The 24,232-nt window shown below is 47.3% G+C and overlaps 8 protein-coding genes across 8 annotated transcripts; 1 reads left to right on the top strand and 7 right to left on the bottom strand.

The window, feature by feature from the left end:
* Positions 1-165: 165 nt before the first annotated feature.
* Positions 166-798, bottom strand: TRUGW13939_01719 (uncharacterized protein; the record flags this gene model as incomplete). The annotated part of the gene is made up of 1 exon (XM_035484917.1): positions 166-798. The coding sequence occupies one exon, from the start codon at positions 796-798 to the stop codon at positions 166-168; it is 633 nt and encodes a 210-aa protein (XP_035340810.1).
* A 4,627-nt stretch (positions 799-5,425) lies between these two features.
* TRUGW13939_01718 (uncharacterized protein) lies at positions 5,426-6,673 on the bottom strand (the record flags this gene model as incomplete). Its single annotated transcript, XM_035484916.1, has 4 exons — positions 5,426-5,504; positions 5,558-5,657; positions 5,721-6,166; positions 6,228-6,673. 4 exons carry the CDS (start codon positions 6,671-6,673, stop codon positions 5,426-5,428), a joined length of 1,071 nt encoding a protein of 356 aa, XP_035340809.1.
* A 1,247-nt stretch (positions 6,674-7,920) lies between these two features.
* Positions 7,921-9,940, bottom strand: TRUGW13939_01717 (uncharacterized protein; the record flags this gene model as incomplete). The annotated part of the gene is made up of 6 exons (XM_035484915.1): positions 7,921-8,543; positions 8,599-8,876; positions 8,943-9,164; positions 9,225-9,653; positions 9,705-9,776; positions 9,831-9,940. The coding sequence occupies 6 exons, from the start codon at positions 9,938-9,940 to the stop codon at positions 7,921-7,923; spliced, it is 1,734 nt and encodes a 577-aa protein (XP_035340808.1).
* A 2,403-nt stretch (positions 9,941-12,343) lies between these two features.
* TRUGW13939_01716 (uncharacterized protein) lies at positions 12,344-14,316 on the bottom strand (the record flags this gene model as incomplete). Its single annotated transcript, XM_035484914.1, has 4 exons — positions 12,344-12,835; positions 12,903-13,813; positions 13,883-14,205; positions 14,267-14,316. 4 exons carry the CDS (start codon positions 14,314-14,316, stop codon positions 12,344-12,346), a joined length of 1,776 nt encoding a protein of 591 aa, XP_035340807.1.
* A 575-nt stretch (positions 14,317-14,891) lies between these two features.
* On the bottom strand, positions 14,892-15,422 carry TRUGW13939_01715 (uncharacterized protein; the record flags this gene model as incomplete). The annotated part of the gene is made up of 3 exons (XM_035484913.1): positions 14,892-15,094; positions 15,175-15,261; positions 15,326-15,422. Coding segments are annotated over 3 exons (387 nt in total), but the record flags the coding sequence as incomplete, so codon positions are not given.
* A 262-nt stretch (positions 15,423-15,684) lies between these two features.
* TRUGW13939_01714 (uncharacterized protein) lies at positions 15,685-16,862 on the bottom strand (the record flags this gene model as incomplete). Its single annotated transcript, XM_035484912.1, has 3 exons — positions 15,685-16,120; positions 16,185-16,265; positions 16,327-16,862. 3 exons carry the CDS (start codon positions 16,860-16,862, stop codon positions 15,685-15,687), a joined length of 1,053 nt encoding a protein of 350 aa, XP_035340805.1.
* A 499-nt stretch (positions 16,863-17,361) lies between these two features.
* TRUGW13939_01713 (uncharacterized protein) lies at positions 17,362-19,301 on the bottom strand (the record flags this gene model as incomplete). The annotated part of the gene is made up of 2 exons (XM_035484911.1): positions 17,362-18,605; positions 18,656-19,301. 2 exons carry the CDS (start codon positions 19,299-19,301, stop codon positions 17,362-17,364), a joined length of 1,890 nt encoding a protein of 629 aa, XP_035340804.1.
* Positions 19,302-20,065: 764 nt separating this feature from the next.
* On the top strand, positions 20,066-24,153 carry TRUGW13939_01712 (uncharacterized protein; the record flags this gene model as incomplete). The annotated part of the gene is made up of 5 exons (XM_035484910.1): positions 20,066-20,125; positions 20,196-21,783; positions 22,709-22,840; positions 22,893-23,072; positions 23,129-24,153. 5 exons carry the CDS (start codon positions 20,066-20,068, stop codon positions 24,151-24,153), a joined length of 2,985 nt encoding a protein of 994 aa, XP_035340803.1.
* Positions 24,154-24,232: the final 79 nt, after the last annotated feature.

The raw sequence follows: 24,232 nt of genomic DNA, 5'->3' as shown, positions 1-24,232 counted from the left end.
TGTACCGAGGTTGTTAGTATCGTAGAAATCAACCGTTGAACTTAGAGCAGGATTGAACCTAACTGGATCAATCTTCGTTTTTCTTCCAAACCAATCACGTATCCTCTCTTCAATCCCGACTTTTGCTTTAATTTCAATGGTACCCAAAAAGCGACGTCCAGGCTGTCATCGCAGGATAATTGCCGTTGTGATGAGTCCTGGGATGCCGCTTCTCTGGCTGGCGTTCTCCTCCAATACCCATTTGGCACCTCTCGGTTGCCCCGACATATGAGTACGATCGAAAGTGGCCGTTCCGAAGATAGAGATGTGATCGGCTACTTCCATCCCTTGTGACCGGGTCCATCCTGCACCCAGGCTTCCAGTCACAATAGTTCCAGCCTTAATCCCCACGTCGGCCGTTTGCTCCTTGTTCACGGAGAATTTCGATTCTTTCATGACGTACTGGCCGTCCAGGGAAACCTTGACAACCTCGGGTGCAGGTGTATGTGCATCGTCTGTGAAGCCAGAGTTTTCCTCATATGAGAAATCCCACGTGATGCGAGCATATTTGAACCGGCGCGCGACTGTCTGTCCGAGAAAGTTGAACGTAGCAACAATCAGCGTTGCGTCCTCGCCGCCGGGGCTGAGTTTTCCGTGGATGACTTGATCGAGCTTTCCCTTGACGATGCGGTCGGAGGGGTAGGAATGGTAGATTAAATGGGGTCGCTGCTCCTCATTAGGTGGCCAATTTGACATCCGGTAAGCACTGTCCTCGCCTGCTTCGTCGAGGCCAATCTCAAACTCATCTTGGTCTGCCATCCTGGTCGGGCGAGGGGCTGGTTGGGCTGTGCTCGGCAATCGGTTTAAATAAAAAGATTGAGGACACTAAGATGAGGATAAAGAGTGTCCTTTCCAAAGCGGGGTAGCAGTTTCAAGGCACTCGGCACGTGCTTAGTTGGGCAGATGCCAGAGGAGTCGTTGAGTGAGCGTGGACTTGGTCCTTAAAATGAATGAGCACATGTTGGATTTCAATATGTATTATGTTTCAATTACAAATCGAAATTAAATTTTATTAACAATAACATATAATAGCTAGTATTTAATATATTAACTAACTTCTATTTGAGAGTCTAGTGTGTTCGTTTGCCTAGATGGGGTCGTAAAGCTATAATTGTCGTAGCCCATTTTAGTAATTAGATCCCTTCTTATTATCAAATCTACTATGTATTTGCTAGCAACGAGGATATCAAATATACAGAAAAAGGCATGGAGGTGCTGAATTGGCATTTATCTATATAATCATCGTAGGTACTTCTAAATTGACATCGCCCTCTGCTATCACGATACCCCGGGGTGATTAGCAATTGATTTTGCTCCAAAGAAGTCAGATCTAATCTTATTCTATGGACTTATAATTCTTCTTCTATATCTCAATTACTTAATGAAACACTCAATCAGATGGTTTGGTCCATGGGGTCTACAGGACAATGGTTGATCGATCAGCAAAAATCGATGGAACAGGTCATTAAAAGATCATGAACACGAAATGAGATGGCCAATGAATCTAATTTATAGAGTACAGCATCTAGTAATAATAGATAACATAAAAAAGATATCATCTAGATACTAGTCCCAGATTCCTAGTTATCAGATAAGGTTATATGTACCCACCACGTACCCACCCGTACCGTACCGAGCGGGAACTAGCCCCGGGCCGATGGACTAGTACTTCAAGGTCAGTGCTAAAATTAGTTAGCATATCAGGGTATCATCGCGCCTTAACCAACTCTTCCACATGAAATGCTGAGGTAGTGCAACTAAGTGATTTGTCTTGGCTATGAGAAGAGAATCGGAGGATGTAATCAGCAACGAGGTGTCTAAACGCGCTCCAACAGGAGAGCGTTGCTAGTCAATCTCACCATTTCGTCGCTGCAGCTTTCTGACTACGCTGTCATATTGGTCCTGCTGGCCTTGGTGCAGGCCTCACAACAACTTCTTAATTTATCATTAGAATACCAAAAAATACAAGCGATTCTATATGAATTGTAATTCAATTTGCAACGTATCAAGAAATAATGATAGCTGCACTAAAAAACCAAAAGTCTTTTGGGTAGTCAACATGAATCCATAGTTTATACTCAGGCGCCAACAAGAAATATAAAGTATCGGATTTCTGCAACTTGCAAGCGGTTTGTAACTGTTCACATTTTGCATGGTCACTATATTGTCGATACATCACAGATAGTCACTACGCTTAGAAAATTGTATACGTACCGGCATTTGCAATGGTCAGGTATGTGTAGATTCTTTGCAGCGTTGCAAAACCACGCAACATTGAAGAACGGTATCCGCGCTCCCTCAAAAACCGGTATTGTTGTTATATATGTTGACAGCAGCACCTTCGTTTCTTGGTAGGATCCTATCTCGAGTTTGCATGTGGTATATATCATACCGTTAGGCATCTCAGACAAGCCTCAAAAGGCTGAAAGTTCGTATTTTGCCCAATCAGGGCCCTTCTTCAGTGCATACCGCAGCATATCTTGTTTCTGTGTTCGCTATGAACTAACTCTTTTTCAATGCCCCGTGCTTTGCCACAGTCCACCCTTCATCATATTTCACGTGTGCATGTCTGGAACTATGGTGTTGTGTTTGTTGTTCCAGGGCTAATTTCGACGTGGATAGTGTGTTACTGCATTAACCGGCTTTTCTCATCCTTCGCAGCGCTTAGCATAGTTCATTGTTTAACACATGGATACAGGAGTCGTATCCATGGTGGTTTATACTCACGTTGCCCTGGGAATCTCTCTTTCGATGGAAAGGTCAATGCCGCTGTCATCTAGCCTGGCTATCTCTCTTCCCCCGTCTATGCCCAAGAGAAAGAAGGATCGAAAACCACTCGGAGTCGAATATAAAACTGGGAGTGCGGCGACGAACTTTCTTAAGGATTTGTCGATGAATAATTTTTGGAGTATTTGGAATTCTCATTGTGCACAACCAACCTCATTTTGGGAGAGTCTTCAACAGCGAGTAGACTACCACATATTTCTCCTTATCTCAGGGGTTCATTCCACTCTGACCGACAGTGAAGCAGGCCTTGTTTTCCGACCACACATTTCGGCTTGGCAAGCAAGCAGTCCAGCAGTCTTCAAGAAGCCTGTTTCTGTGTCGACAACTCTAACGCTATATTTTGAGATGTAGCAAAACCTGGGACACGGGATAATAATGACCTTGAACAAGAATACAAGAAGGAGAATCCCATTTCATCATACATACATACGAAGCGAAGCATGATAATCTTATCGCAAAGTCCAACAAGCTTCGAGGGTTTCGTAGACCGACGATGAATGAATTTTTTTCGTAAACACTCAGTCCAGACCCCAAAGTGATCGTGTAAATATCGTCAGTCGACTGGTTTGTGTGCCATTTGACAGCAGATTGTATGTCGCTGGCAAATAAATGTATCTAAAAGTGCGACTGCTTGATATTTCGTGATCCGTAATGATATAGGTTTCTGGCATGTCATTGTGAAAAAGTGGGAATGCATCATCAATAACAGGCTTGTTGCAACAGTCGTATCGCCATTTGAATTGCTTGGCCAGATATTCCTAGGACTGTGCATTCCTTCTTGAGTGATAGATTTTAAAAGAAACGAGGACAATTTGATTGCGAATAAGCTGTCAGTTCTCAAACAGATGCTGTGAACTGGCCAGAGACATGCTGCAGGTTTCATCCGTGTACACGGGGTATAAAGGGACGTTGTAATGACAGAGCGATGTAAGACATTGAGCAGCATGAACATTCTGGTTGGCGTCAATTGGGAGTAAAAGTGGGAGTCGACTAATTTTCAGCAATGTTGTCTAAGATGCTGTTTTCTTCCAATCATTCCGCAATAGAGGTCAAGCATAGGCCAGAATAAATTTGCCTGGAGAGAACAGTCAGTCAAGTGGTCAACAGGTTGGCTTGACCAGATAGACGAGAATTATTACCAGTAGCCAATTGTCGTTAAGTACGGTAAACCTCCCTCTCACAAAACTCCAGCACGTCGTTCAGGTCTGCCATCCACTCAGTGAATAAACATCAAACTTAGAATTTCCGTGTTGTATGACTGGAAATTTAGGAGGGTCGCATCGCCTTGAATTCCTTGTAGTGCTAGTGGCTTCGACAAGAACTGGCTCAGAAATAGCAAAGATGAGCATAGGTCTTCGGGGAGCAAAAGTAGGACGCCTGTCTCATAATCCTGATGCTATCCACGTACGATTAGCGACTGTAAATAACCGGAGAGGACTAATTTCAGATATTACTCAGGTTGTTATATCCTTGTTCTTTTCCATCCCAACTTCACACTGACACCGGCTCATCCTTCAAGCCCCCTAAGGGGAGAGGTTAAGTGTGAAAGGGCGGAGGCGGAAGCGCCAATATATAGAGGCAAAATAACAATGAGGTAGTCAGATGTAGCAGTATCCAGGAGAAGTCTAATTGAGGTTAAATCAACTGGAAAGGAAGGAATCAATTGATGTCCGAGGACGACTCACTATTGCTCAGAATACTGAGGCTATGGCCTAGAAAGATTCCGATAATACTCGGTCATTTTCTGTTTCGTCTAGAGCAATAAGAGCTTGTAATCAGGCGCCGGTATTTCACAGCACTCTTTCCCTGGTTAGGATGAGGAGTAGAGCGGTGCTCTAGCAAATTGGACCGAAAAGCAATATAAAAGGTATATGGATCATACCCCAGGCAATGATGTATAAGTGTATGAGTCGGGTTGGTTACAAGGAGAGGAAAAATTAAAAGGAAGTAGAGGCTAAGGGGGCGGGGATCGTTTTTATGTCTGAGCTGGGAACCCTCACACTCAATCATGGCGTAATAATGTCGCTATGCATGGTGAAGAATTTCTTGAGCAATAACTAGACCGATATCAAGTGATCCGCTTATGAGATTCCACAAGGAGGGCACAGGAAATATGGAGCTGGTGCGCGGCGGGAATCCAATTAGGCAATTTGAGCGTTTGCATGCATGCGCGGAACTGGGACCATAAATAGTACCGCCAAATAAGAAGTACGGAGAATACGATAATTCACCGGGGAATAAAATATCTACGTAGTGAGAAGAAAAAGGAAAGAGGAGGTTACACTACCCTTAATTACTAATTTACTATGGATCGGTTACTATTTTTAAAAAAATCACTTAGGGGGGGGTTATATTTCTTTCTTTCCACATAAGAGTAGTCTATCCTCTCAATAAAGAATTGAAACCCACGTTTTCATACTCAAAAGTCCGGCTGGTGTCTTCTACATCCCACCTGATATGAAGCATAGCAATGTATCTTTTCAATAGTAGCCTAGCTCGGGCGAGGGCCCTCTGACCACGCGGAATCTGCATGGACTAACGGGTGGATGGATCCGTGAGAAATTTATTCTCGGAGGAAATGGTTTGATCTGCGATAGACCTATAGCTTTGCAGCATATCCACCAAGACTGGGGCCTGTCCTTTGCACCCACAAGTCGACCGCGTGCTCAGCCATGCCCCTATTCGCTAGAGTTAGGTATGTCTTTGTCGGATTTGATCATTCTCCACTCACCACGATGACTGGTAACCGGCTCCTCCAGCCCCATAGTTATGAACCAGTAGTTTTCCCTTTCTCTCCTCTATATCCACCCTTGCACCCCCAGTTCTGCTTGCTACAGGCGCCGAAAATTAGCGAATACCTCCCAGTAGTGGGGGGATCAGACAGGGGACCTTACGCCGAAGCCCAATATTATAACGAACCACTTTCAGATCCTCCGGTTTGCCCAGTTCAGGGCAAAGCTGACATGCCCTCTGCTTTGCTCGTTCCGCTAGTAATGGGTCCACCGAATCGTCCAAGTTATTTTCACGACGGACGCCGCCGATAATGATACCTCCACCAAGCGGGCGGGGGAAGACATGGGAAAACTCATTGGGACCAAACAGAGATGGCTGGACCCAGATGGCCATTCTCTTGAGTGGAGTGATGGGCTCTTCTATAAGGATTGTTTGTCCCTTTGTGGGGTGCATGTTTTCGTCTTTGACGCCACCCAGATCTCTAGCGCCGAGACCAGTGCAGTTGAATACAGCAGATGCGTCTGGGAAATCAGATATCAGGTCATCGATATGATCGTACGATCGCCGCACGATCGTCACACCAGCCTTGGACAACTTGGAGCTCAACCTTGCATCACGTCCCAGTAAGTATCTCGGCTAATAACAGCAATCCTCTCATCCAGACTTACCATGAAAGATAGACGTTTGGATTATACATAAAAGTCACCAGATCCATGCCCCAGTCTGCGCCCTCTGGCAATTCCTGCTTCGGTACCTCGGTTATGCCGCCCACTAGTTCCTCGAACCATAATCTCGATTTATTAGATTCTTTTCCATACACTAGACGCAACGGAAACCGCTTCACACCGCTTTCCGGGCTCTGCGCCGCGATGCGGAGGAAACGCTCAAAGGTAACCTTGTCATAGCGCGCGTATTGGTTAAAATCGGTCTCAAAGGAACGCCAGTTTGCGCCGGCCTGCGGAGAGCAGTATTCCGTCGGCGCGCTGTCGCCCGGTAGATGTTTGGCGACAACAGTGATATTCAGGGCTTTGGGAGATGGGAACTGGGCGAGCAGAGCGCAAGCAGTAGTCAGCCCAGCCACCCCCGCGCCTAGGACAACGACTGATGGTGCCATGATATTTTGCTAGTTGTTGGATTCGGGCGTCTCGTCGCCCGTGTATATGTGATATCAATTGATGTACAAGTAGTGAAGCTAGTCATGGACTTGGCTGAAAAATATAGCGCGATTAGATAATCACCAAATCCGACTTAACCTGTCTAAGATCAGAGTACAATTCAAGTCCGGTCAAAATACACGAGAAAATAACTTGACGTTCCAACATTTGAAAATTCTAGGGCTGTCCCAGGTTTTATAGTCCAGTAACAGGATGTATCTCTATATAGTATCAACAATATCGTACAGTGTGCGTTTCTCCGTCGGACACAGCACTTTTCCGACGGCGACTTTTCCGACAACAGTTTCGCGCCTTATATCAGACCAAGAATGTGTCAAGACCACTTGTCTCGCCAAACTGACCTCATCCAATGTTGGATCCGTGAATTAATTATATACAAGCAAAGTCATGAGAGGTCGTTAGGCTTGGGGGTGTATTTAGCGATCGATTCATTATAAACCACATCTCCGGCTTCCGTCAAGATGATCGATATAACAAACACCTCTGGCAAATCACCCTTGTAGCCAATGCCATTCGCATTTACTGCTGTATTCTCCGGTGTGGAATTGCCCTAGAAGGTGGAGTATAGCGGAACCCCAGAGCTTATCGTTCGCACCGTCGGAAAATAGCGCAAGGCTGAATAGGTCGTGAGTGTATAGGGTCAGGCCCCCATTCGACCCAGGTTCCTATTTTAATTAATTGGCCCAATTGAGGTCTTCCAGGGATGGTTTCGAAACGGTCAATCGTGAGCCCTAGTTGCATAGGGAACGCCGATCTTGAGAACAGATATGGCCAGGGAGAGGTCGAAAGATGCGAAAACAGGATGAAACTAACAACGCATAGTGAAACATACACTGTAATAAGATTAGAGCGCGACCATCGTTTCAGCTCATGTGGTTATACTTCGATTATTGCGATGATGCAAAATGTTTGTCGGCTCGGAGATGTGACGCGCTTGTCCGAAAATGGAAAGTCGGGTCGGCGTTCAACGTTCGCTCTCAGCACCGCCACCAGGAGCAATAATGATAGGGCTAATTGCTTCCAAAATAGCAATCTTTCTCAAAATAGTTTCAACTTTGTACTGACGCTTCGTCATCACATTGCTAGAATTTCACCGGGCCTTGGCATGGAGAAGGCGGTGCCAGGCATCATAATTAAATGCTAACGTCAGACAGTCATCAGCCAGGTGAACTTGACATCAATAGCGTCAAATCCAACTCCCCAGCATGTGATCTATAGCGGTATTAAACACCTCATCTTGTGGGAATTGGAAGAAATCATCCACCCCGGTTTGCATGAACAATTCAGGGGGGGGCATTGTAGCCATAGGCAGTGGGTTCTGGGGCATGCCTTGACAAACAAGTTCCTCCGTCATTGCACTCTGTCTGGTAAACCACTCGTTGAAATTAGAAACGCGCTGTGAAAACCAATAGAAAGCGTCTCGGTCTCCGTTTCGGTCCAATTTCCCAGAGGAGAGGGCCTGGATCCGTATTGTCAAATGCTCAAGAGTTGTTGGCCATGAAAACTTGCGCTGGGCAAATGTTGCTCCTTTTCCGGGCATAGTAGATGCAGTAATGATGATTTTATTGGCAACCAGGACGGCAAATCCAAGTTGTGTCCATTCCGCGTTGCTGGACGCTATTTCTGCTCCTGGTGGAAGGGAAATAAATATATTAACGATTGACTCGGCTGCGATTAGCGCTGATAATAAGAGATCCTCTTTGAAAGCATGGTCAGATATATTCTGAGCATGAGAGTGGTGATCTAGCGTGGATAGACTAAGCTGGTACAGAAATAACTCGGTAGCATGGAACTGCATGCCAAGAGGTGCTGTGAAGGCAATTATTAGTACGGCTTTGTTCCGTTAGAATTATCGGTAACTCACGTATTTCATGGAAGCCAGCAGGAAACTCGGAGCGGAATGTTTCCAAGTCTCCTTTCAAAGCAGAGACATACAACTCAGATGCCGATCCTGGATTCCCCAGTTCTATTGCGTGTCGCATGGACAAGCGGTCGACCCTCTCCGCAATGCGCTGGAGCTGAATCAAGTGCAGTATATATTTGTCGTATGGGCTCTCTGCCGCATTATAAAGAGACTTGCAGCAGTCTTCTATGTAAGGCGTAAGAGGAAAGTTGAATTGTTTCTGAAGCAAAACCATAATCCTGTAACACGACAGTGAGCGAAAATTGGCACCATGCTACAAAAAGGGGGAAACCAGAGGCACTTACGTTGATGCCAGATAGTAGCAGCCCGCTGTGGCCCTCTGCTCGGCAAAGCTCCAAGCCGGTTGATCGGCGAATTGACTCGTAAGGCTGTAGTCCGGCTTTAGCTGGAACCCGTTCTTCCATGTTCTTGCCTGTGGCGGCTGGTCCAGCCGTAACTCAATGACCAAGCTGATTGCCAGTTGCATAAACTGTGTGAAACGATAAGGTCGTGTATAGTAATGGCTCCTGAAGGCACAATTAGGGATGCACAACATCAAAAGTTCAGAAACAGGCAAAAGGGCCTACCAGGCAAGAAAGACTAGTAGCCCCTGAAGCAGTTCAAGTGACACCTCGCCATTTAGAACCATACGGGAAGCAATGAATTTCTTGGTCTCGTTGCCCAACAGACGCTGCAACGGCATGTTGGCAAACGACGCCGTCGAGAGGATGGTTAGGAACAAAAACGGCTTTTCCCTCCTCAGGTGCTGGGCAGTTTCATATGGATAAATAAAGACAAAAGGGAAGTGAGCGATCATCTGACTCTTATAGGTGGAGAGCAACACCTCGGCAGCTTCCATGTTCAGAAGACCCTGGTCAATAACGTCTCCTCTGTCGACGAGGTCGTTGTCAGACACTCCGTCAAAACTACCCGGGCTGTTAGGACTGCGACTAGTAGATTGGGTCTGACGAGTCCTCGTGAGCTCATCGAGCTTGGACTCGAGGGCCCTGATCTTCCTGTGCTGTCTATTAGACATAAGAGCATTTCGAGGGGAGAGCCGCCATTACATATCCTTTTGAAAGCCATGGAAACGCCGACGGGCCTTGCGGTCCACACACTCTTTTCCGAGACGGCTACATCTGTTGGCAAGGTATCAATATATTGTGCTTTGCTTCAAGGCACAAGACACATACCGGTTGCAAATGTCATCGCCATTGCGGACGCACCTCACCTTGGAATCGGCGCAGTTCTGACACGTCTTGGACAGGGACCCTGGACTTTGGCTTTCCTGGGACGACAGCATTTTTTGTATTTTTCTCTATCCTAGCGAACAAACGACGTGCAGAGAGGGAGCAGTCGTGATTTAATCAATTAGAGGCAGACGGGGTGGGGCGCGCCAAGCTCGTGACTACCAACTCTTCTGCAACTCTTTTCAGGAGACCATCACAAACTCACCACTGGCACTGTCTCCAGTGACTCGGTTTCGTGGCGCAACGCGTGCATCATCTTGTCATGGCGCGCTTTTTTTCGCCGGGGCCAAGCAATCGATAGGCAACAGCAACGACGGTATATAATTAGCAACACTAGTCTCGTCAGAGCTAGATCAGGAGTCGGCTCACCTTGTCCTAGGCTTGAGGATCGTTGAAATGGCCCCTCCAAGATTTGCTACGCCAGGGCTACAGCAGAGCCAAGACAACCTTAAGCTACTCGATCAGCCTCGCCTCATTGCTGGGAGAGACGAGACACTATTTGCCTGATTATCCTGATGGACCTGTGGACCCGTGGACCGTGGTAGACGGTCGATCAGCTACCGTTAGCCCAAACCCACTGAACGGTTGAGAAGATCATGCCCAGCAGTTATCCTTGCGGTTACCGGCGCTGTTCTTGGAAGAAATCAATAGTATTGAAAACTTGAAGCTCAAACTCAACTATGATTCTATACGAGGTCTCCAGAGCCAAGGCGTTAAAAAAAATTATATATCAAGGTAACCAATCCAAGACCTCTTGTTCTCTGCTCACCCTGAACTGGCGTTGATTCTTGAAAGGGTGGAAAAAAAATTAACTATCGTGGAGCTAATTCCTGCCAACTGCAGCTAACTAGACTCGTGCTCCGGTTTGCCGGTTTGCCGGTTTACCCTGGCTTCGTCGAAACGCGCCGTCAGCCTATCAGCATGTTAATTACTGAATACTCAGTATGCTATACCCCTTGCCAAAGATGAAATGAAACGAAACGAAACGATGATCAATCTGCGTTTCTCCCTCCACAAATGTCAAAATGGATATCCGGGCTAGGGTGCGGGGCCGCTTCGTACACCACCAATTTACCAACAATAATCCCACTCTACACGGCCAAAGTGGTTCCAAGAACCCGGGTTTCCTTATGGCGGGCTGTTAGAATGGAACAAACGCTTGGCTACTAACTGGCACCCACTACATCACACATGGCAACCCTACCCGCATTCTATTTCGAGCGTGGGAGCATCAGCGTCACGCATGCCGCGGGATGACAACTGGACAGATACGGAGTAGCACCAACCCTTTTTTGCCAAGGTCGGCTAGAATTAGGCAGTAGATCGGCATGTTTACAGCTTGAACTTCCTGGCCTGTTAAACTCTGGAGGAGACGATCGAGACTCCACATGAGTCCACACAGATCGAAGATGATACTTTTTCCGCGTAGCATCTCAGGCCTTCAGGAGATTGCACGAAGTACATCCTCCATAAGCGTGCACCGAATCTAGAAGTATTTAGCCAAATATTGATATCTCGTTCCTCTCGTGAAGGTTTTAATGTCACCCATCCCCTTCACACGGGCCAGACTAGAATCTTCATCCAGAACCTATCATAGCACTATCCCCGGCCCCGGGATAACGCTCCTTCCATGCTGATGATACAATCAGACGGTGCTAAGTAGAAATCAGAACCAGTATAGCACATCAAAAAAGGTACATCGTACATGTACTCATCAGGTGAAATAAGTTTACCTCTTAGTCTTAGCCATCGATCTCGACATCTGGAAGGATTCCAGTCTCCTTGCGCTATCTCGACCAACAAATGTTTATTTATAGACGACAGAGGAATGCACACCCGTAAGTGAAATCTGGGCACGACCAAAATGGCCCTCTTGGCTTTCCTGATCCTCTTGACAGTTAGGTTATATTCTCTTGGCCGCTGCATCGAAAGATCTTGGTAGTAACTAGTCGCTCCAAGACTTTCAAACATGTACGTACTACCGTCGTATCCATTCCCGGTCCTATTTGGTATTGGTACATTGCCTACCGAATTAGGGAATATTCCGTTCTTCCGGACGTCAATAATAATTACTACTACTATTACAGAGAGCTAACCATAGGTTCCCCACACTAGCAGGTTATCAATCATATTAGTGGGGGGGGGGGGGGACAACTGTCTATGTATCAATGGCCCTGCGTCACACGAAGACCTCGTATTCTTCCACGCTAAGTAGACATCTAGTGTCATTTAAAACATTGATTTGCTTCTTACATTATTGAATGTTGGTTTTTCAGCGATTTTTCTCATGGGCAACATATCCGTTGATACAACACCCTCATTTTGGAAAAAATTAAAGGAGACTATTTTGCTCTCTCCGAATATTGACATCAATGGATCAATTGATATATATGATTTATTGATTTTAGAAAGGGTAATATGGCTATACTATGGTCTACAATAGCACACGCATATTCTCACTCAACCCTATTTTTGTCACCGAAAAAAGAGCCCCCGCCGCCTGTCCCTATCCCTGAGCCTGGACTTGGACTTGCCAATGGTGTAGCCCGTAAAAAATCTGAAAAATCATCTGCATTGAGGGGAAGTCCAGCTGCTCCTTCGAATCCTAATAGCCCTTCTGGTTCTGCCGAATCGAAGATGTGTTCATCAATAGAATCCGGCAGATATTGCTGACTGTGCATGAAAGCTGGCGACGTTTCGGACATGGCTTCAAGTAGACCTTTATTATTACTAGTATTGTCGTAGTTTTTGGGCAATTCGCTTTCGAGTTGCAATGGTTGTAGGCTTGAAATAAGATTGTTGGGGTTCATCACTACCCAATAATCCACCATGCTTTTTAGGATCGTCGTATCTGATGGCGATAAGATCCCCACATCTTGTTTGTCGCAGGAAAGTAAGAGGTCGCTATACCCTTTGCATCCATTGGCAAACATTCTTAGCCCGTCAGCCTAACTAAAATTTAGCATATGATCATTCTTCTTTTTAGCCTCGGAGGAGTAAGAACTCAGAACTCACCAGCGTAGGGCTTTCATGCATAATGTCGGCCAGGTTAATAAAATACTGCATCGAGTTTTGCAGATATTCGGACGAAGAAGCATGATTGCTGCTGCTATGAAAATTCAACGCATGAATACTTCCAGCCACCATCATACAATAACTATAGAAAGAAGGAATTGGCACATAACCAGCAGCCTTGGCATCGACTAATAGCTTTGTTAGCGAGCAGGCATGGCCTAAAGAAAAGGCTAATGACTTTGCGACCCATGATGATGGGGGTACATTATTATTGGAGTGTTGCTGCGATCGTAGCGTCTTGATAGCTCGAAGGAACGGGTGATCCAGAATACAGTGGGCAAGATGATACACGACGTATGAAAGGATGACATGTGCACTCCGCTCATAATTTACACTCGGCCCGCCCCCGAGTTGATTAAGCATGGTGCTTTCTTCGCTGAACGCTATGTTGCGGAAGTGGTCAAGGCTTGCGTGGATTGAGCTGTATTCGGACGCAGCGTTCCATGGACTCACGTTCTCGCTTTCACTATTGCTCATCATGCATCGAACGGCTTTTCCCAGTACGGCTACTATCCCAACACTAATGCCGAACCACCCAGGACCAAGCGTAGTATTTCCCACCGGGTGTGCATTGTTAACGTCAAGTAAGGCGTTCAATGTCAACGGCGTTGTTGGTTGATGTTGTAGATCTGCAGGCAAATAAAGCAGGCAATCCGAATTTTTCATTGCCGGAGGGCGTTGGAAGGAACAGCAAACGAAGTGGTCTAGCATGTATAATGACCAAAAGATGTGTCTTTGCTCATTTTTCTCTGCATCTGGGAGATCGGCGCTTGGTTCTATCATCATATCTATACTCTGGCTAACCCGAATAGCTATTCCGATCTTTACCCAGGCTGCACGCCGTCGACCAGCTACGAACCAAGAAAAAAAAAATTAGATGTTGCTGATCGGATCGGTATCTCCGACTTAGGGTAACTTACCGATCGCGTCCACAATAGTTAGTAATGCAAGAGCCTGTATTGCGGAAACATCTGTAAGTGCTTCGGGTGACGACATGATCATCGCCCATGAATAACGAGCGTTATTGTCAATGGCTGCCTGTCGTTGCCATTTCCAGTGCGGGTGGGACGAGTATCTGATGGCCGACGCGAGCAGAGCCAGCTGCAAGTATACCGGGATTTGGCCCTGTGCAAGTTTGCGTCGGAATAGATTGGGCTCGCACACATGGTATGGCTTATTGTGGCAGTAGAGAAAATACGTGTCAAAGGCGTCGAGCATGACATCTTTGGTTATGTGTGACAACCTAGTCGGTGGTGATTAGCATCGATTTTTATACATGCCGACGGTCAATGGCATATACTGACTCTCCGAGCATCTGCGAGACCCGGGGCGAGGCCAATTCCGAGGCCTGCATGGTTTAATATGGTGTATATCGCACTAACATTAGACGCATCAACGCATCGATTGATTTGTCAGGGGAAAAAGCTTTGATATTTTTTTGAAGCAATCTTCCCCGTGCGGGGTCCCCGTGGCACGTGTCAAATCAGCGCCAAGCGTTCCAGCCACGTTCAAGGCACATACATGTAGTGTGAATAATGAATGGGAAATGGGAATTTGACATGAGGATTCATTAAAACTGATGGTCATATATTAAGTAATCACGACAACTTGCAAAAGCTTGTTGTCTTGCTAACCCCGCTACTAACCGACACCCGTTACTACCCGATTGATTCGCCTACCGAGTCAGGTATACATCAATGAAGTGTTCTATTTCGATATAGTAAGTCCGTGAATTGTATTGTTTCTCATTACAAACAATTCTTTCCTCACTGTTGCCTCGAAATATTTGATCCAGTGGCGATGACTAGGAAAGCCGGGTTTGGGACCTTCTTTCATCTATACCCACAAACATCAATTGATATATGGAAAAATATATGTATTTGAGCTACAAACACAGTTCCATTTTTATAACTCGGTTAATTCATGCCATTATGATGCCGGACACCCAGAAGTTATCGTGATACTGTCCACTGCTTTCATATACTCTTGACCGTATGGCCATTGAACTATCTTGGAGGAACTCTGGTCTGCCGTAGCAGCTGGCCAGGTCCACGTCTCCTGTTTTCCATCAGAGGTCGTGTATGTAACGAAGGGTGCCTTGCTAGAGTTCCTAGCAAAGGAGAGCCAAAGGTCTTGTCCATCAATTTTGTCAGTTACGTTTCCATGTTGTAACGAGCAAAACAAGACTTTATTAGGATTCCTCTGAACTTACCCTCAAAAATGTAGCTGAGTTGCCATTGGAATGGCGTAGAATTGCCACGGAATTCATAGTGAGTTCCAAAAAGTAATGGGAGCTCGGCTGTTTTGAAATGTCAGCGTATTATTTTTTTTTTTTATTTCTATCTCAGAGACTGCGAACTCACAGCTGTGGTATGCACTCATCCACGGGAGAGGAGATATGTTGCTAAAGTTTCCAGTATAAAAGTATTGGTACGAGGTTCGGTTGTGCAGAGCACGGTTTCTATTCCCCGAATTAGTCTCTTAATAACACCTTCCACCTTTATTTCAAAGAGAATTAAACTTACTTGACCTCGGACCAGGCAGGGCAAGTAAATGAACCAAACGTTTGGATGTCCGCGGCGGTTTGATTCGGTGCACTGGTTCCTTGCCAAGTTACAAATGCTGCGCCTTCATTGTTGTTGTTTCCAATGATGGAAGGCTGTTTAAATCCCAAGTCAGACTATAATCACATTTTCCCCTCAACTGCACGATGAGGCTAGGTTTAAGATTGAAGTCCACTTACAATTTCGGCCAACAGGCCCTTGTCCGCTCTGTCTGTTAAATCGTTGAAAAACGTCACGTTGTCGGCGAGAGGAATAAACTTGTACTGTGCCAAGCTGGGATTGAGAGAAGTTTGATACATGGCATTTTGCAGCGTCTTTGCGGGAATCTGGCGCATGTATTCAACAACGTCTTTGTGTTTTGTGCTCTCGTATCCAACGAGGTTCGCAAGAGCGGTGAAATTGCTATGTTCAAAGTCCTCGCTGTAGAGCAACGAGGCAACCCCAGAATCTGAGATAAGCCCGGTCACAATGGGATCTTCTGGCCATGCATATCCGTAGGCACTAACGCTCGCAGCGCCGGCTGATTGACCCCAGAGTGTAATCCGAGAAGGATCACCGCCGAAAGCGGCAATGTTTTTGTATGTCCATTCAACTCTGTTGCATTATTTGTGAGATATTTTTCTTCCTTTTTGCCAAAGACAGAGAAGCGTCTACTCACGCTGCTCGTTGATCTAAGAGACCGACGTTGGGACTCTTCAATCCTGGGGCGTTCGGGTAGCCAAATAGGTTGACTCGATAGCTGATTCGGACGATTAGCCTTAGAATACTCTGTGTAAATGGGACTAAAAATTAAGACTTACTTCAACACAACCACAATATGAGACTGCGTGCGTTGAATCCACTTATCAGGAATCTTGTACATTGAATCCGCGCCGCCGGATGTAAAGCCACCGCCCGGGATATAGACGAAAACTGGTAATTTTTCTCCCTCTGGGATATTTTCCACCCTGGGCGCCCATATGTTCAGATACAGACAGTCTTCCGACTGGCCACCATTAATGAGGAACTGAGGTACTTCCTCGGTGAAAACTGTCGGCTTCGAGCTCAGTGATTGGTAGCACGAAGGCGCCCATGCCGTGGCGTTGATGGCCGTTTGTCCGCGTTTGGGAGACACAGGGGCTTCAAATCTGAGCTTTCCTACTGGTGGTTCTGCGTAGGGAACACCAAGGAACTGGCGGACTGAGGGAGCGGTTTCATTGATAAAACCTTGAAGCTCACCACTTGAAGTCTCGACGCGCAGGCCTTGGGCATTGTCGTGAGCACCGGTTGGTGCAGCAGTGGTAATGTATGGCGATATTAAGGAGAATAGTACACCAAGGTGCTTTGCCCACGCCATTGTGGCTACTGTTCTTTCTTAAGGAGATTGGGAACTGTCGTTGTTGTCTCAATTACAAGAGCAGGTGAACAATTCTATGGACATACTATCTCCCTTTATACTTAGCACTACGGCATCTTCTCCGTCTTTTCTTCCCTCTCTATTCTTTCTACCCCTCCTTCTGATGAGTAAAGATCGTCAGAGGATTCTGTGATTCTACAATAACAACCCCAGTTTCGTGCTTTCAGATTGTGGGGAAGTAGACTAGGGCTTCTCCACGGATATAGACTTCGCCGTAGCTAGCTTCCGGACCCTGGAATATGCCTATTTGACGCAGGCATCGGCTATTCGTTTATGCCTTCCCCACCTCCTCCTCATTTTTGGATAACAAGATTCAACCATTCATTCTGTGAATTGGAAATAGGAACGTGAGGAGCCTTAAAGGCGGTAAAATAAAGAAAATCACTAGATCCATGCTCCTGACTTTCCCCGAACAATTTTGCCACATCAACATGCTACCTTAAGTAGATTTCCCCTTTATGCCCTCTATTGCGGCCTTGATCTGCAGGGCCAGGAGCCTGGAATAGTGCCTGCACAACAGTAAATTGCCGCCCATGTACCAGAAACCTGGGTGCCCAGTTGGCCTCCACATAGACCTCAGTTCACCCTCTTGATCAAACCCCCAGACACCACCGACACGATCTGCCAGCGAATCGCCGAGTATGGCTCTTGCTTCGGTATGCATGTTCTGGTATCCCGTAGCAAAGACGATCTCGGCTGCCTCGAGCTTCGACCCATCCGCAAACTCGAGACCGTCCGGGACAATCTGTGTAATTTCTTGGCCCTGTTTAACCTTGATTTTGCCCTCTATGATCAGTTGACTCGCGCCAACGTCGATGTAGTAACCACCGCCGCGTTGGAAGTATTTTATAAATAAGCCCGCGTCATTAGGGCCCATGTCGACCTTGAAGCCAGCTTTTGCGAGACCTTCCAACGTCTTTGCGTCTACTTGGTTCTCAGCCTTTGTTGCATTTATTTGAAGTCTCTTGAATAGCTCGGATGGAAAGCTAAAGAAATAAAGATCGGCATCCTCGGTTGGTGGTGCATCCTCATCGTAGAGACCTTTTGTGCCGACTTCCAAAACTGCTTTGGAGGAAATGACAAGCGTGGAGCTTCTTTGCACTATTGTAACGTCATATCCTTTTTCATAAAAGTCCTGCGCGATGTCGTGGCCAGAGTTACAACAGCCGATCACGACGGCTTTCTTGCCCTTGGATTTGGGGTCGGCTCCGGGGAATTCAGAGCTATGGCATAGCCGATCGCCTTTAAAGGTCTCCACTCCTTTGATAGTAGGGAAATTCTTCTTGCCAGAATGTCCGGTAGCAAGAATGACATGTCGAGGATGATATGTGTGAGTTTTCTTGCTCCCGTCATCGTATTGTCTCTCCACCGTTACCGTCCATTGGCCAGCTTTGTCGTCCCAGGAGGAAGAAATCAAGTTTGTCTTTGTCCAGACGTTCAGTTCCAGCAACGACGCATATGATTCAAAAAAGTCCGCTAGCTTATCCTTGGGAGTGAAAATCGGCCAATTCGGGGGAAACGGCAGATAGGGCAAGTGATCAATCCAAACAGGGTCGTGCAGCACAAGCTGGTGGTATCTCCGTCGCCAATTGTCGCCGATCCGGTCTTCTCTGTCGATGACTAGGGTTTCTACCCCGAGCATCTTCAAACGAGCAGCCATAGCTAAACCACCCTGGCCGGCACCTGCATATCCACCGTTAGTCCGGCAAAGTAGCTCGACGTAAGGTACGTACCAATGATGAATACCTGTGGTTCCTTTTCCTCGAAAACGTTCTCGGCTGCTCTTCTCTCCTTCCAGTTCTTACGATTTGGGTCGCCACCATGTTCCACTCCCTGTGATCTTCGATGTCGAGTATTTTCAGCATAACCATTCAGCTCAGTCAAATATGTATACAGCGTAAAGAACTTCCATTGCCCGCTCGACTCCTCGGCCACCCGGGCCACACCCTGTCCAGATCCCACGTCATTTGTGAATTTGATAAAAAACTCGAGTCCCTTTGCTTCCCCAACACCATCAATGGGACCAAAATGCGGGGCTCGAAACGCGGTAGAACTATCAACCTCGACGTGCGACAATCGGATACCTGTCGCTAGGAAATCCGAAATTTTCTGTGGGCTATTAAATGTGCGATATTCCCAGGACAGCCCGAGGTGATCACGCCAATAGCCATTTTCCACAAACAGCTGCGACACTGCGTAATGGTCCTTTGCTGCCAGGGCTTTGTTTAGATCGTTGATGAGCCTAGCTGCGATGTCGGCCGGAACCGAGTTCTCAGATAGAGCACAAGTGCGGGGGAGCTCAGCAACGGGGATATTGACGGAGCCGGACTCAATGCGGTTTTGGGAGAGGAGTGGTAGTGTGTCAACTTTGGCAGCCATTTTCTTTTCGTAGATTTTTTGTCAACTGAGCTTTGCGGGATATGTGGTTGAATGGACAAGAGCGGGGTGAAAGCGGGCTGTCTAAATACTGGCGATCACCAAATCGTGTGGCACATTGGACAAGCCCAAAAAGCCACAAACCCCGCATTTCCACGCACAAGAATGATGTGTCTGTCTGGCCATACTTTTCTCCGTGTCTTGGGATGAGTTGTGGTCGGCTTAGTCGCAGCCGTCAACACGCTGGCCCTGGAATAATCTAGATGTTATGACGAAGATAAAAATAGATTCGATGATATCTAGTTAGGGTCTAGGGAGTATAGGCTATACGTACGGACCATCTCGGGCCGTCAGCCATTTGGCTCCGGCGCCATATAGCAATGCTTCTTGAAGCGAATTCCAATAGTCCATGGTCCATGTCATATTAACCAAGCTTCAAGACTCGGCCGTACGGAGTAGAGTTGAATAAGGTGATTATTCCGTCGCTAGTTGCGAACTATGAATAGTTTAAATAGGGACAAGAGCAGAGGATCACCTCCTAATCTGTTGACACGGTGCGCGGCGCGCCAGCCCCCGCCGAAACTGGGGCGTGCCGAGCCGCTTAAGATGTGCCGTCGATTAACTAGTGCCTCCCATGACGCGATCGTATTGATTGATCAAGCTGCCTTCAGCCGTTCACAACTATTTCGCACTCTGCGTACTGCGCAAAATCATAGCAATAATACTATGCTTCGCTTCTGATCAACAGTGCAAAAGTGGTCTTCAAGATGCCGAACGTTGGACGACCCAGCCGTGATTGTCACGCATGCCGGCGACGACGAGTCAAGGTGGGTTGGATCTCATTTCAGACGTCGGTAAACTGAACAGAGCGCTAACATCATTTGATTCTGATCGCAGTGCGACCTCGTACGTCCCCAGTGCAATCGATGTATAAAACTAGGCCAGCCATGCCCAGGATATCGAGACCCGCTCGACACACGCTTTCGCGACGAGAGCATTGCATCGTTGCAGTCCCAGGGAGGCCGCCATCGTCGGAAACGGCGCGCCCGGGAATCCGACTCCTCTTCCAGTTCGACGGGCGATGAGACCAGGATATGCGAGAAGCTGGAGAGAAACGGCAGGGAGATTTCTTTGTTTATGGGGTCTGGTTCTAAACATGGGACTTCGAGTGCCGCTCCCTTAACAATATACCGAAACCCAACAAAGACTCGCGGGAACTGGACCGATCGCCAAATGCTGCACTATTACCAGGTCGTTGCATCGGCTGAACTGTCCGGTGTCCACACGACGAGGTTTTGGAATACTATTGTGCTACAGCAAAGCCAAGAAGAGCCAGTACTTTGGCAAGCTTTGGTGGCACTTGGGTCTACTCATCAGGATTTCGTCCTGGGAGGAAGCACGGCGGAGACTGATCAGCTAACCTCTCTTTGGCAGTACAATAAAGCGATCAACCAACTCGGGCGATACATTGGCTTAAGCGGGCGTCCAAGCCAGAAAACCGTACTCTTGTGCTGTGCTGTTCTGTACTGTGCTGCCTGTGCAATGGGCAAATTTGACGATGCACAGCTACACCTGCAAGCTGGACTGGCAACAATACATCAGTTTATGGTGGAGAGCGGGAAATCAATGGCTGTTCATGCTGTTTCAGAAACCGATGACTTTAAATATTTGCTTCACGTATATGCCTGGATGGACACACAAGCCACGTTCCGTGACCCAAGCCGACCTCCCTTCTTGTCTTCGGTTGCAGATGATCGCATCACACAAGGCACATCCTGGATTCCCGAACAATTCCATAGTCCCAGTGGGGCTCAAATGGCTCTTGAAATACTACATGGCCGAGTCGTTCATTTCTTAACGTGCAATAGAGACGTCAAGAACGTGCCTGTGGATCATCTCCCGCCATTGGTTGTTGAAAAGAAGGCTATGCTCGACCGTCAAATGACAAGTTGGAAATCAGCATTTGATCGGAGTATGGAACGGGAATCTTTCCGGAGGACAGCCGCAGATCAACACCATATTGCTCACACCGAGCTGCAATACCGCTCCCTTTCAGTCGTTTTGCATGGTGGTTTAGAGGCCGGCTCTGAGTTTGCGTTATGTCGGGACTTTGACCCTGATCTCAGAGAGATTTTTTCGATAATCAAGTCGATTCTCAAGAATCCCACGGATGAGCATGCCGGCAATCGAAGCCATGCTCAACGTAGCTTCTCGTTCTCCACGGGTATATTACCTCAGCTGTGCGGAGTCCTGTTCAAGTGCCGCGATAGGGATTTGCGTTGTGAAGCTCTCGCGCTGCTAAAGGGGTCTCCTCGTCGCGAAGGTCTCACAGACAGTGAGACGTTGGCGCAGGTTTTTGAACAGCTCTCCATAGCCGTTGATGTCGAAAATGAGAAGATGCCGCGGGGCTCACAGCTTTCACTCGAACAATATGCCTGTCGGATTAATGAGCAGTGTACGAAAGCGACGACATTTCCTGCCTTTAGTTTGCTGCTGGAAGAATGACTCGGTGGGATTAGCAACACTCGGAAGCTGCTGGACATGAGAGTCGATGTAAATAGGATATGTAATAATGAACTGGGTTTGTTTGATATAATAAAGACGCGCAGTTGTCAAGAGTGAAGAGGTAGTTGAGAGTGGACGTTATATCACACGCGAAGAGGCCCCGCGTCCGGGGAGGGAAGGAGCGCGCCTGCCGTCGCGGCCATGACTCGCGAACACTCGAGCTTACAGTTCACCATCTCCATGCAACATTTGATATGGAACCATTCTACAGCTATTTCGCCATGATGTGGCTGCAGCAGTGCCAGTCTCCTCACTGGCCAGCTGGTCCTGATCTAACCGGGGTCAGGCACACGCACCACTTGTCCGCATGACGAGAGAGCAATATAAAGCGACTGCTAATTTGACCAACAAACGCACGTACTGTGCAGAACACCCCGCAAAAAGCAAATGCAATGCCATCGCGAAAAGATCCCAGCCAAGAATGCCATGAGGTACTAGCCAAGTCATTATTGTCAGGCCGACATTCGGACTAATGCAACGAGTCACACATATTGGGCTAGTTATAAGTCCGAGCGAGCGTGCGAGCATTGTCGTCGGGGCGAACTGCTGAACTGCGGAGGGCCAGCCCGATCACGCTAAGAATTGCTCTATTCCAGTTCTTCGTCGACCGTGTCTTTTTTCCTGTTGCTAATTGGGCAACTACGTGTCACGATGTCTAGGCGCCGAGAGTCTCAGGCAGGATGCTTTCAGCTCAGCCTCGCTTTATTAGTCCGTCTGGAGAATGACACCGCTAGATCGCCAATAATCCGTGCTTCTCTTAAGAGTTCTTTGATCGCTATTTTAAAATAGTTAAAAGGGCCACCACATGTTCATCGGGCTGATCTCTAAGCATCTCACTAGTTGAGACACGCGACTCGGTATTCTCTATACTGATGGCATAATACAAACTTGCGCTTTGGAATCTTCACCTGTCGATATGGAGGCCCTTGCTGAGCGTCGACGATCCCGCCACAAGCGCCTCATTATATGTTGCGACGGTGCGTTCTCCACGGCAAGCGAGAGTATGGAATATATCTGATCTGGGGCTAGGAACCTGGGAAGACGGCACGTCGTCTGAAATCAATTCTCCACCAACTAATATCACGCGTATCTGTCGTGCGGTCAAAGGATATGCTGAGATAGACGTTGATGGGATACCGACACAGATTCCTCAGATAACCTACTACCAAAAAGGTGTTGGCACTGGTGTTTTGGATCGGTACATTGGAGGTCCGTGGTCGTTTTATTTTCGTCCGGTGCAACCTTTGATGTCTAACATGATGTAGGCCTGTCCGGAGCTGGTCTCAGCGCCAATGTTCGAGCAGCATACGCATTTCTAGCGGAGAATTTCGACGAGGGCGACCAGATCTATTTCTTTGGCTTTTCCAGAGGGGCGTATACCGCCCGTGCAGTGGCTGGACTGGTGGCTGACATGGGACTGTTGACCAACCGGGGCATGGATAATTTCAGCACTGTCTATAATGACTATTATAAAAATAAGAAACTCAGCTACGACCCGAAGGTACGAGAGCAATTGGGGTTCCGTCCGCCTCTGCCTCGGTTCACAATCCAAGTCATCGGCGTCTTCGACACTGTTGGGTTCCATGACTTTCATCTGACGTCCAGTCTGTTTGGCGAGAAATTCGAACTTCCCAACACGATTTTGTCCCGCGACGTTCGGTATGCGTTTCAGGCACTGTCCCTGGACGAGGAACGGGCGGCATTCACTCCCACCCTTTGGCATTCCCCTGTCAAAGTTCCCGATCAAGAGCTTCTACAAGTATGGTTTTCCGGTGCCCATGGAGATATCGGCGGCGGCGAGGAGGATCCGCGGCTGTCAGACATCACTTTGGCTTGGATGATCCAGAATTGCACTAAAGACAACCAGCTGGAATTCAACCTGGACTATCTTTTCGATACGCCCGCGCCAGCAGTACAAGACGCCCATGTTCCTTGGGCAACGAGTGTTGGCCAGGAAGACCACTGGGGGCTGACGCAATACATGGAAGCATTATTTTTCGGGAAAACGGTTCGAACACCACTAGAATACACCAATGGTAATGACCAAATCGGATATACAAACGAGTGGATACACGAGTCGATAAATGACCGAAATATCAACGAGCCGAAAGAGGCAACGACCACATTCACGTCCTGGCCGAGCAAAACGGTAGCACGCAAGTTCGGCCCAGATACGTGGCTTCTCAAAAATGGGAATGAGATTAGGCAGATTGGCGCTGGAAATATGGAATTCTTCCTAAAGGGGAGGATTCGAACAGTGCGAGCGATTCAGGTTGATCTTGCATGGTGATTGATTCCCTTCATTCACTTACTCCATGTATTTCGGTGTGTATCATTTGAAGTTTAGGTATAATCATGAATTCTAGTAA

This window comes from Talaromyces rugulosus, chromosome I (assembly GCF_013368755.1).
Source record: "Talaromyces rugulosus chromosome I, complete sequence".
Lineage (NCBI taxonomy): Eukaryota > Fungi > Ascomycota > Eurotiomycetes > Eurotiales > Trichocomaceae > Talaromyces > Talaromyces rugulosus.
The sequence above is the reverse complement of the archived record's forward strand: the minus strand, read 5'-3'. Positions and strand labels throughout refer to the sequence as shown.